Below are 13,310 nucleotides of genomic sequence, written 5' to 3' on the forward strand. Positions count from 1 at the left end.
ATCACCATATCTATTTCCAAAACTTTATCATCACCCCAAACTCTCTACCCATTAAGCAACTCCCCATTCCCTAATTCCCCCAACCCCTGAAAACCTCTATTTATGTTACATCTCTATGAATTTGTCTATTTTAGATATTTTATATAAGTAGAATCATACTATGTTTGTTCTTTATGTCTAGCCTATTTAACTTTGCATATGTTTTCAAGGTTCATTCATGTGGTAACCTGTATCAGCATTTCGTTCCATTATATGGCTAAATAATATTCCATTACACATATACATATATTTTGTTTACTCACTCATCTCTTAATGGCCACTTGGGTTGCTTCCACACCTTGACTATTATGAATAATGTTGCTATGAAAATTAATATAAATAAGTACCTATTTCAGTCACTGTTTTCAATTATGTGGGGTATATATTTAGGGTAGAATTGCTGAGTCATATGGTAATTCTGTAATCTTTTGTGTAATGTTTTCCACACAGGTGCCCCATTTTACATTCCCACCAGCAATGTACAAAGTTCCAATTCCTCCATATCCAAAGCAACACTTTGTTATTTTCTGGGTTTTTTTGGTTCGTTTGGGCTTATTTATATCAGAGAAGGTGTAAAGTGGCAACTCATTGTGGTTTTGATTTGCAATTCTCTCATGACTAATGATGTTGAGTATCTTTTCATGTGCTTCTTAGCCATTTGTATGTCTTCTTTGGATAAAAGTATATTCAATTCAAGTATTTTGCCCACTTTACAATTGAGTTCTTGGGAGAGGTTTTGTTGATCTTGAGCTGTAATAGTCCTTTAGATATTCTAGATATTAAACCCTTTTCAGATATACGATTTACAAATATTTTCATTTTGTGGGTTGTCTGTTCACTCTCTGAGAATATTCATCGAAACACAAGTTTTTAATTTTAATCAAGTCCAGTTTATGTTTTTTACATTGTTGCCTGTCCTTTTGGTGTCATATTTAAGAAATCATGACCAAATTCAAGGTCATAAAGATATACACTTATACTTTCTTTAGAATGTGAAGTGGAGCCTGAAGATGTGAGAGAATTGCTACAATCTCATGATAAAACATTAACAGATGAAGAGTTGCTTCTTATGGATAAGCAAAGAAAGTCTTAAGATGGAATCTACTCCTGGTGAAGATGCTGTAAAGGTTGTTGAAATGACAGCAAAAGTTTTAGAATATTATATAAACTTAGCTAATAAAGTAGCAGTGGGGTTTTAGAGGATTGACTCCAATTTTGAAAGAATTTCTACCGTGGGTAAAATGCTATCAAACAGCACTGCATGCTACAGAGAAATCATTCATGAAGGAAAAAGCAACTGATGCAGCAAACTTCACTACTGTCTTATTTTAAGGAACTGCCACAGCCACCCCAAACTTAAGCAGCCACCACCCTGATCAGTGCCAGCAACACCAAGGCAAAACCACCAGCAAAAAGATTATGACTCCCTGAAAGCTCAGATGATGGTTAGCACTTTCCAATAATAAAGTAGCTTTTAATTAAGGTATGTGCATTATTATTTTAGACATAATGTATTGCACACTTAGCAGACTACAATTTAGTGTAAGCTTAACTTTTATATGCACTGGGAAATCAAATTCATTTGACTTGCTTTATGGCAATATTGACTTTACTGCAGTGGTCTAGAACCGAACCTGCAGTATCTCTGAGGTATGCTGTATAAAACCATGTCATCTGCAGACTGAGATAGTCTTACTTCTTTTCCAATTTTAATGCCTTTCATTTCTTTTTCTTGCCCAATTACTCCGGCTGGAATTTCCAAAATGGGCATCCTGGTTTTGTTCCTGAACTTAGGGGAAATTTTCAATCATTCACCATTGAGTATGGTATTAACCAAATTTTGTCATAAATGGGCTTTCTTATGTTGAGGAAGTATCCTTCTATTCCTAGTTTATTGAGTGATTCTATCATGGAAAGGTACTGGAATCACCAAATGCATTTTCTATACCAATTAAGAGGATTATATTTTTCTTCCTCCACTCTAGTAATGTGGTATATTAGATTGATCAATTTTTATATGCTGAGCCACATTTGCAATCAAGGAATAAATCACTTTCAATATGCTGCTGGCTTCTGTTTGCTATTTTGTTGAGAATTTTTGCATTTATACTCATTAAGGATATTGGTCTGTAGTTGTCTTTTCTGGTAGTTCCTTGTCTGGCTTCAGAATCAGGGTTATACTGTCCTCATAGGAGTTAGGAAGTACTGCTGCCTCAAACATTTTGGAAGTTTAAGGAGGAATGGTATTAACTCTTTACATGATTCAGCAAATCCACCAGAGAAGCCATCTGGTCTCTGTCTTTTCTTTGTTGGGAGGATTTGTATTACTGGTTCAATCTCCTTTACTTGTTAGAAGTCTATTCAGATTTTTTACTTCTTCTTGGGTTGGTTTTTGTAATTTGTGTATTTCTAGGAATCTGCCCATTTCATCTAGGCTCTCCAGTTTGTTGGTGTGTAATTGCTCATCATTTTCTAGAACGCTTTTTATTTCTATAAAGTTGGTGGTAATGTTCATGCTTAAATTTCTGATTTAGTAAGTTGAGTCTTCCCTCTTTTTTTCTTAGACTACTTAAAGGTTTGTCATTTTTGTTAATATTTTCAGAAAAACTAGTTGTGGTCTCACCCATTTTCTCTATAGTTGTTCCTTTTCCTACTTCATTTATCTCTGCTCTGATCATTATTACCTTCCTTCTGCTAACTTTGGGTTTAGTTTGCTCTTCTTTTTCAAGTTCCTTCAGGTATGCATTTAGGTTACTAATTTCAGATTTTTCTTCCTTTAAAAGTTTTCTCGGTTATCTTAGATTTTTCTTCCTTTGTAATGTAAGCTTTCACAGCCATGCATTTGCCTCTGAGCACTGCTTTTGCTGCATCTCATAACTTTTGGTATATTGCATCTTAATTTTCATTCACTTCAAGGTATTTTCCAATTTCTCTTATGATTTCCTCTATGACCCACTGATTGTGTAAGAGTATGTTGTTTAATTTCCACATATTTACATATTTTTGAGTTTTCCTTTTGTTACTGATTTCTAGATTTGTTTCCTTGTGATCAAAGAAGACACTTGCATGATTTTAATGTTTCTGAACTTATTAACACTTGTTTTGTGGTCCAAATATGGTCTAATCTTGAAAATGTTCCATGTGCCCTTGGGGCACATGGGTGGCTCAGTTGTTAAGCATCTGCCTTCAGCTCAGGTTAAGATCCCAGGGTCCTGGGATCGAGCCCCACATCAGGCTCCCTGCTCTGCAGGGAGCCTGCAGAGAGCCTGCTTCTCCTTCTCCCACACCTCCTGCTTGTGTTCCCTCTCTTGCTGTGTATCTCTCTGTCAAATAAATAAATAAAATCTTTAAAAAAAAAAATGTTCCATGTGCCCTTGAAAAGGATATATATTCTGTTGTACAGTGTATTAATATGTCTGTTTTAGGTATAATTGGTTTAGAGCATTGTTCACGTCCTCTATTTCTTTGTTGATCTTCAGTCTGGTTGTTCTATTCATCACTGAAATGCAGTATTAAAGTCTCCAATTATTAATGGAGAACTACTACCTGTCACTCCCTTCAAATCTTTCCATTTTTGCTTCATATATTACACTCTGTTGTTAAGTACATATATGCTTATAATTGTTCCATCTTCCTGAGGAATTGAAGCCTGCATCAATATATAACAAACTTTTTTGACTTAAAATTGATTTTTTTCTGATAATATGGCTACTCCAGCTCTCTTTGGTTTTTAGCATTTGAATGGAATATCTTTTTCCATCCTTTTACTTTCAACCTCATTCTGTCTGTATCTAAAATGAGACTCTTGGGGCACCTAGGTGGCTCAGTTGGTTAGGAGTCTTCCTTCGGCTTAGGTCATGATACTGGAGTACCGGGATCGAGCCCCGTGTCAGGTCCCCACTCAGTGGGGAGTCTGCTTCTCCCTCTGACCCCTCCCACTTCTCATGCTCTCTCTCTCAAATAAATATTTTTATGGAAATAAAAATATCAAGATTTCAAGGTGGTATTTCACAAAGAACATATTGTTCAGCTAAGAACAGTCTGATATTTAGGTGTTTCACCTAAGTTTGAGAAACATTGTTAAGTAGAATGCAATATTTAAAATACTAAAATTTAGATCCATTAGAACTCCAAATTGAAATACTTTATGTAACTACTTTTAAAAACATATAGAACTCAAAAATACATTTCATGTATTTGCTAAAGTCAATTAAAATTATAACTATTATGATGGAAATATAAAGACGTTATCATCAATACATGTATACCATTCTAAAACATTTGTCAGTTTTTACTAACAGAAGAGGGGGAAAAAAAACCCAAAACCCTGCAACTTTAGCTGAAGGATCAACCATTCAATCAAATGCTATGTTTGAGTAAAAAAAGAAAAAATAATCCCATGAAAATCCATCATTCATGAACAGTTCCATTCTAGGTCTGTGAAACATTATATAATAATTCTAAATTGTTAGTTCACTAAAACTATAGCATATTCCACAGCACACCTCATCAAACATCAATAGGACATGAAATAAATTTACTGAGTGGGTCAAGCCAACATTTATATAACATAATAGTATAGAACAGAAAATATTAATGTATACTGCATATAATGCTATGTATTGCTTCACTAAACTTTTATTCTATTTTATGTATATATGAAGGCCATTCTTTTTCTACTATACCACAACACTATTCTATCAGAAAAAAGAAGCTAAAATAGGACACACCCTGCTATAGTACATAATACATTGAGCATAGGAAAGTATTATGTATAGGAAAATATACTGCAATGAAGTTCCTATGTAATTACTTAACATAATTTAATTACTTAAGAAAGTTACTTATGGATGAAAAAGATTTAGACTGTTTTACTACTTTTATCAGATTACCTCATATATAACTAATTTATAATTCAGAAACCATGAAAATCTGAAGCAAACATCTAATTTATCATAAATTAATGGGTTTCAAAATACCTTACATCCTAGGGAAGATTTAACATAATTAATCTCAAAGTTGTAAAGATAAGATAAATTCATGATACTTGACTGGCATATTTAAGTCTAGCTCCTTAAAGGACTTTTTATTTTCCCTTTATTTCAACCATAACTATGGATCTTATTCTTATAGGAACACCCTTAACATTCTGCTCAACTGTTACCTATTCATATTATATCATATTTAAATATACAACAGATTTAGTCCATTTCTTAATAAATACACAGACCTTTAAAAATGTTTCACTGTGAAGTATAATTTGCTGGGACATTTCTACCATAAAAAAATCGTACCATGTCAATAAAATTTATAATTTCCCCATTAAAGATTATTTTGTTCTAATACATTTAAGAACCTCATAGTACAGGGCACCTGGGTGGCTCAGTCGGTTAAGTGTCTGCCTTCAGCTCAGGTCATGTTCTCAGGGTCCTGGGATTAAGCCCCGGCATAGGGCTCCCTGCTCAGTGGGGAATCTGCTTCTCCCTCTCCCTCTGCTCCTCCCCTGCTCATGGTGTGCTCTCTCTCTCTCAAATAAATAAATAAAATCTTAAAAAAAAAAAAAAAAGAACTTCATGCTGCTAGTGAGTAATCCTACATATAAAAGAAATGGATCAGGACAAATATTAAAACAAGTAACAATGTTACTGCACAATTTCCCTTTACAGACAGAACAGGCTCCCATATACATTTTAGCATTCTTAATATATAAATTGGACTGACACACCCAAGTACTTTTTAGGACAGAATATTCTCAAATTTCATCTAATACTGAGCTTCCAATTAATTCATACGTAGTGTTTAAATTTAGGGCTCTTCAATTTATTTCTAAGTTCATTGCAGATCAGATTTAAATCTAGGCCTTTACTAATATTCTACTTTCATTGGGAAATGTCAGAACTGCACCCCAATTCTGAATTTAAACATTAATCCTAACAAAGTTCTTGAATGAAATTATTAATTCTTTCTTCCAAAAATTTTTGCCAAAGGAACGGTAGGTAGAATGGCAAATGTGCATGGCCATGCAAATGTGCATGGCCCCTTTATTCAAGGTCTTTTAGAGTAGGTCTACTGGAGTGGAAAAGTTTAAAGATGGAAGAGATTTTGAAGAATCCAGGCTTTATATCCCAACTCCATCATTTGCTAAACATTAGGCAAGTTAACCTCTCCAAGCCTTAATTTCTTCCTTTATAAAATGAGTTTAATACCAACTATTTCACAAAGTTATTTCAAGGGTTAAATGTTAAAATACAGTAAGGGCCTAGTACAATAGTGGGAACATAACTAAATATTCACAAATTCAGGGCCTGGCACTGGAATCCATTCAATATTCACTGAATGAATAATCCACTCTGAGACAAGAAATCTTAAACGCCATTTCCAAAGCAAGTGTATCAAAGAAAAAAATACATATAACAGTATTTTCAATACAAGTATTTTTTTAAATATAGGTAATGACCACCTTTTACTTCATTTTATACTCTTTAATTTGGACTTCCATTTATGCCTTAAAACATACATTTTAAAGCACATAAGTGTATCTTCTAGTAACATAAAAGGGGAATTAAAAGTTAATTTTTACAATCTCATGCTGACCCAAACTGCACACTACTGGTATCTAAAGCAAAATTTGGTATAAAATTTAAGTAACAAAAGAATTAATAAATGGCTTGTCACAGAAGTTCAGGCACTCACTACAAAACACAACAAAGTTAACTTACCAATTATAACCATGACATTCTAGTTCACTAAAACAAACATTCATGGGTACAAAAAAAAAAAAAGATGGCTTATTTTAGTCTCTGTGCATTATTTTTAACATAATAATCTTTTAAAGTGTAGCTTCAGGCAAACGTTTTGAGTTAATCAGAGTAAAACCATTTTACAGATGCTAAAATTTACCTGTTTGAGTCCTTCATCAGTAAGTTTGTCCTGGTTGCCTACATGAACTTTCTGAAGTAAAGGACAATGAGAGGCAACCGCAATAATAGAAGTGTCAGAAAGCTGTTTACACCTGTAGGCTGTATACCTAAGAAGTCCAGGACACTTAAATGCTAAAACACATACGCCAGTATCAGACATACTGCGACAATCAGAAATGTTGATTTCAATTATATTCTGACTTCTTGATGCAATTTTTTCCAATAATTCATCAGTGACCTATGAGAGAAAAAAAGCAATAAATTTAAACTTTTGTTACAAGTAGGAAACTTACTTTCCTTTCTTTTATTAAATTTTCCCTAATAAATAATATAATAGCACAATCAAAAGAAAACCTTATTTAATATTAAACATAACAAGGACTGTGGTATAATATAAAATACATACTTGGTCTTTCTTGCAGTTCCTGGAACAGAGTTCCTAAAACTCTTGGAATTTCCTGATTAAGAGGAGTGTCTTTTCTTATTCATAACAAGCCCCTTTTGACCACACAGGAGTTTATACTAATGAAATAACTTAAGTTGAGGCTCCCCGATAGCTTCAGGATGGGGTCTAGTCACCAGAAAGACCAAACAGCATGTGATTAGAGGGTGGCAACTTTCAACCCCAAACCCTGACTTCCTAGGAGGGTAGAAGAGGTAGAGACTGGGTTATAAAAACTCTTAAACATTGAGATTTGATGAGCTTCTGGGTTGGTGAACACCTTAAAGTGCTGGGAGGGTGACATGCCCACAGACTGAACAGAAGTGCCACATCTTCTCCTCCACTTATCTTGTCCTATGCATCTTTTCCATCTGGCCAGTCTTAAGTTGTATCCTTTACAATAAACCAGTAAACGTAAGTATTTTCCTGAGTTCTGTAAGTCATTCTGGCAAATTATCAAACCTGAGGAAAGGGTCAAGGGAACTCCTGAATTAAGAGCTGGTCAGTGAGAAGTACAGGTGACTCCTGGGACTTGTGACTGGCCTATGAAGTGGAGACAGGCTTACGGGACTAAGCCAATAACCTGAGAGGCTTTGCACTAACCCCAGGAGTTAGTTTCAGAATTGAACTGAATTGTTGGACACCCAGGTGTTATCAGAGAATTTGTTAGAATGAAAAAAACTCCACACATTTGGTGTCAGAAGTGCTGTCAAAAAACACCAAGCAAGAACGTATGTGTTAGTTTTCATTAGAAGCCTAAAGATCTATCCTTATTAGGAAAGTTACTTTAACTTCAAACTCACCAAAAAATCCACATAAACAAAACTGTATTGAGATTTTAAATGTTCTGTTCTCTATTTTTAGCCCAGCAAATAGTGTATCAGTCATCATGCTATATGAATCGTAACTTATTATACCTAATCAAATTAGATGATACCTACCACAAAATATAAATTTTAATTGTTTTACTACTTATTTCAGAATACTACCTCATATAACAAATTCATAGCTTAGAAAATATATCATTTTGTTTATCAGCACACGAAAGATTACATACAAATGTCCATATCAAATAGCTCTTATCAGAAAACTCAAAACATATTTAAATATAAGTAACCTTAAAATTCATGTGGTTAAAAACTCACATGGCCATCTGAATTTTAAACATAATTTTTAAAAAATCAACCTCTACATATTCCCTACCCAATCATGGAATGAATAAATCACAGGGATGAAAGGTACAGTACTGGGAATATAGTCAATGGTGTGGCAACAGCACTGTATGGTGATGAGCGCAGCAGAACATACAGAATTGTCTAAGCACTATGTTGTACACCTGAAACTAACGTAACATTGTGCATCAAGTAAACGTTAACAAAAAAATAAAAAGAAAAAAGAAAACAAAGTTAATATTATTCAAGTCCCTTGAGTACAAATAATGGTGAAAGAAAATGCACATGATGAAATTTAGAACAGAAGAAGGAAAGAACTGGAGTGTTCAGGAGCACTAAGAGTAAGAGCCAAGGCTGCAACTACCTTTATGCTTGTTGGAAAAAGCAAAAAAAAATGCAGACAGTTACCTTCAAAGCTAAAATTATGACATACCTCTCCTTTTATTTTCTTTTTTTTCCATCTCCAGACCTAACTACCAGTAGGGGTGAAAAGCTATTCTTAGTCTGAGTTTAAAACAAATAGCTCAGATATCCAAGACTAATGAAGTAAAGAGCCAATGTATTATTTCACATTACTTCTTTCCACTCGACCAGCAACAACTAACTAAATACTCACCATTCCTAGACACAAATTTCATGGACCCAGGCAGGGAAATTACTAACTCTGTAATTATTTCAACTTCTAACCAACGAGGCAGAAAAACAAAAAGGAAACTTACATACAAATGCTCAGGAATTCGCTTATTTTGTTTAAAGTGTATGAGTTACACACACACACATACACACACACACACACACAAACTACCAGTGGTGTGCTGAAGTTGGCTTATACGAACTTACAAGAGCCTGTAATGTATACCTCTTTCCAAATCAGTGACATCCCTGCATTCAGTGGTATCACATTGGTAGCCTGAAATTGGCCATGGTGGGAGAATTTGCACCACAGAAACTAGCAAATACTATAATACACAGCTAGTTGTTCAGCATGTACCAGCACACCACTACCTAAAAATATCATGGAAGAATTTAGAGCAGGTTCAGTACTCCAATAAAATTCTATTCTTATTAGATAATTTTATGTATTTCCAATGCCAAGTACTAACAACCAGGTCTAAAAGAAGAATCCAACAATTCCAACAAATTGTTTGCAATAAATACTACTAACTCTACCTTTTTTCCTAATCTATGCCACCATATAAACACACTAGGAAGCCAGGCAATAGGGAGGACTGGAAAATTAAAACAAGGTATCTTAACCCATTTTGCTTCTATTTCTTCAACTATAACAACTGTATATTTATACTATTCACCTATAACAACAGCATAGGAATACTATCAATAGTGCAATAATATATTAAAAGGAATAATAATTGTATCGACTCATGACATTGTTAGAAGGATCAAATGCTTTATTATGTGTAAAGCCCACAGAACAGTATATAGCATATCAGTAGTACTATATAAACATTTGCCATCGTTTTCTATTAAACTAATATTAATGATACAACCCCCCCCAAAAAAGGCAAAAAGTTTAGTAACTTTCTTTGAAGGTAATGAAAAAAGGGAGAAGATGAAGAGGACTTAGACAAAGATTAAGAAGCAACCCAAAATTACCAATCCACATTAAAAAATACCTTCTTTACCACAAGAACCTAGCTTAACATAATTCACACACAAAAAATTACTAAAGCGTGGAATTATAAATTATAATCCACTTGAACTATCTTAAAAACTATAACATGAAAGAAGTGATTTCTGAAGAGGAATAAAGATATTTTTTGAGTAGGTCAAAGTGAGTGTTTCTTAGAATTAGATTCCATACCTGCTGACGACTACTAAGATCCAGCTGCTTCCAAAACTGGAAATCTAAACAAAGGTCACGCCAGTACTTGCAAACCAATGAGGCAGAAAGGCAACGCTCATCCAGGGATAAATTGGAAAATATCTGTAAATAAAAAAGGAACCATATAATATGTGCTAAACACTTTAAAGGCACAGGAAAAGGTTCTATTAGTTAGAAAAAATTAACTTTTTTTTTAAAGATTTTATTTATTTATTTGACAGAGAGAGACACAGAGAGAGAGGAACACAAGCAAGGGGAGTGGGAGAGGGAGAAGCAGGCTCCCCGCAGAGCAGGGAGCCCGACGCGGGGCTCGATTCCAGGACCCTGGGATCATAACTGGAGCTGAAGGCAGACGCTCAATGACTGAGCCACCCAGGAGCCCCCCAAAAAATTAACTTTTAAAACAGAAAACCATCTTGAATACAAGGGCCATTATTAGAAAAGTCATTGTTAAGGAGTACCCTAAAGAGGAAGTACAGTATGAAAGCTAAGAACATGTGCTAATATCACCTTTCATGTAAAAAGATGGAGTGGGGAAGCAGAGGGAACAGAGTTTACCAATATTTAAAAAAAAAAATGATGGGAAGGAGAAACCAAAAATTAATAAAAATGCTTACCTTTAGGGGAAGGGAAAAATGATGAAAGTGAAACTACTTTAAAGGTATATAGGGGTGCCTGGGTGGCTCGGTCGGTTAAGCGGCTGCCTTCGGCTCAGGTCATGATCCCAGAGTCCTGGGATCGAGCCCTGCATCAGGCTCCCTGCTCAGCGGGGAGCCTGCTTCTCCCTCTCCCTCTGCCTGCCTCTCTGCCTACTTGTTCTCTCTGTCAAATAAATAAATAAAATCTTTAAAAAAAAAAAAAGGTATATAGTTTTACAGTTTTGACCTTGGAGCCTGGTGAACTTTTATATAATTTTTTAAAAGAATAATGAAAATAAATCATAAGAGACATTTTACCTCTATGGTATTTCTTCCAGAAATTCATGACCCCAATCAAATCCTGAGAAAAATATCATATATGCTAACTATGGGACATCCTACAAAATACCTGATAAGAACTCCTCAAAAAATTCAAGGTCAGAAAAAAAGGGAAAGATTGAGAAACTATCACAGATCAGAGGAGAATAAGGAGAAATGACAACTAATGCAATCCTGAATTGGAAAAACATCAACAGAAGAACTATACTGATGCTGATTTCACAGTTTTGGTAAATGTACCATGGTAATGTAAGATAATCAAATTAGGGAAAATTGAAAATAGTTGAGGAATATGTGGGAACTCTACTATCTTTGCAACTTTTCTCAGATTATTCTAAAATAAAAGGCTTATTTTTAAGAGTTTTAAAAAGTTAAAATCGCAGGTGCCTGGGTGGCTCAGTCATTAAGCATCTGCCTTCATTCGGGTCACGATTGGGATTGAGCCCCACATCAGGCTCCCTGCTCAGTGGGAAGCCTGCTTCTCCCTCTCCCACTCCCCCTGCTTGTGTTCCCTCTCTCGCTGTGTCTCTCTCTGTCAAATAAATAAATAAAATCCTTAAAAAAAAAAAAAGTTAAAATCACAAAAAGATGACTAGGGTAAAGGATTAGGACCAATACAGAATTTTTACAATTAAGATATGTATCAACAAATACAATGTGTGGACCATATTGAAATCCTGAACTGGACTATAAGAAGAATCTTCTGAGACAATCAGATAAAACTGAACACAAAAGAGATACTAGATGATTTAAAGAAAATTAGTCTTCACTTTGTAGGTTTTGATTATATAGTGGTTATATTCATACTGTAGTTATATTATGTTTTAAAAGCTATTATGCATTTTAGATACATACTTTAGTGTTTATAACTAAAATGATATCTAGAATTTGCTTTCAGATACTTGATCAAAAACAAAGTTGGTGAAAGAAACAAGAAAGGCAGAATATTGAAAACTATTAAAACTGGTTGAATGATACATGGCAGGGGGCAGGTTCATTATAGTATTTTCTACTTTGGTCTGTATATGAAAATTTCCATAATACTAAGTGAAAATTTTAACAAGCACATGTTCTCTAAAACTAAACTATCTTATGCTAAGTTTAAATCATGGCTCCACCATTTATTATCTATGTAACCTTGTGCAAATTACCTAACCTCTCTCTCTCTCTGTACCTCAATTTCCTTATCTTTATTTTTTTTAAGATTTGAGAGAGGGACAGAGAGAGTTAGAACAACGAGCAGGGGGAGGGGCAGAAGGAGAGGGAGAAGCAGACTCCCTGCTGAGCAGAGAGCTGACACGGGCTCGATCCCAGGACCCTGAGATCATGACCTGAGCTGAAGGCTCAGCCACCCAGACCCCCCAATTTCCTTATCTTTAAAATTGAGATAATATAGTATTGACCTGACAGAGTTACTGTGAGGACCAAACAAGTATAGGTAAAGTTTTGGGAACAAGATCTGAAACAGAGTAAGTAGTATATAAATGATTCCTATCACAACTATGACCTAAAATGATAAACCTCCATGCAGCCAAAAGTTGTAGACATCTAAGCTAAAAAGTCTACTGTGCTTAAATCTTGAACCTGGGGAAAATAACTGCCTCCTCTGCACAACTATCATTCCTCTTCCAAGGGTCTAGTGAGAAATAAAATATATGTTTAAGAATCACCAGCAAAGATGGAGTTAAGCCCACTAAAACTTCTCACTCCCACTCATGACAACTAAAACCTCGGGACAACATACAAAAAGCAACTAACTAAGGACTCTAAAAGGTTAATAACAGATGGACTGGGGAGGTGAGCCAAAACTTAAAGAATGACTAATAGGGACACCTGGGTGCCTCAGTTGGTTAAGCGACTGCCTTCAGCTCAGGTCATGATCCTGGCATCCAGGGATCGAGTCCCGCATCAGGCTCC

The 13,310-nt window shown here is 34.9% G+C and overlaps 1 protein-coding gene across 4 annotated transcripts in view; it reads right to left on the reverse strand.

Annotated features, from left to right (window-relative positions):
• Positions 1-13,310, reverse strand: part of FBXL17 (F-box and leucine rich repeat protein 17) — a 515,189-nt gene that overhangs the window by 482,904 nt on the left and 18,975 nt on the right. For all 4 annotated transcript variants that reach the window (XR_010413178.1, XM_045899686.3, XM_045899676.3 and 1 more), the window contains exons 2-3: positions 10,396-10,518; positions 6,940-7,197 (exon numbers count right to left, since the gene is read on the reverse strand). Coding sequence is in view for 3 of the 4 variants with exons in the window: in XM_045899686.3 (XP_045755642.1) it covers positions 6,940-7,197; positions 10,396-10,518 (381 nt within the window). In the remaining variant the exon portion in view is untranslated. The remainder of the gene's footprint in view (positions 1-6,939; positions 7,198-10,395; positions 10,519-13,310) is intronic.

Source organism: Mirounga angustirostris, unplaced genomic scaffold (assembly GCF_029215605.1).
Source record: "Mirounga angustirostris isolate CCGP_5_RB_7025 unplaced genomic scaffold, mMirAng1.0.hap1 SCAF_7, whole genome shotgun sequence".
Taxonomy (NCBI): Eukaryota; Metazoa; Chordata; class Mammalia; order Carnivora; family Phocidae; genus Mirounga; species Mirounga angustirostris.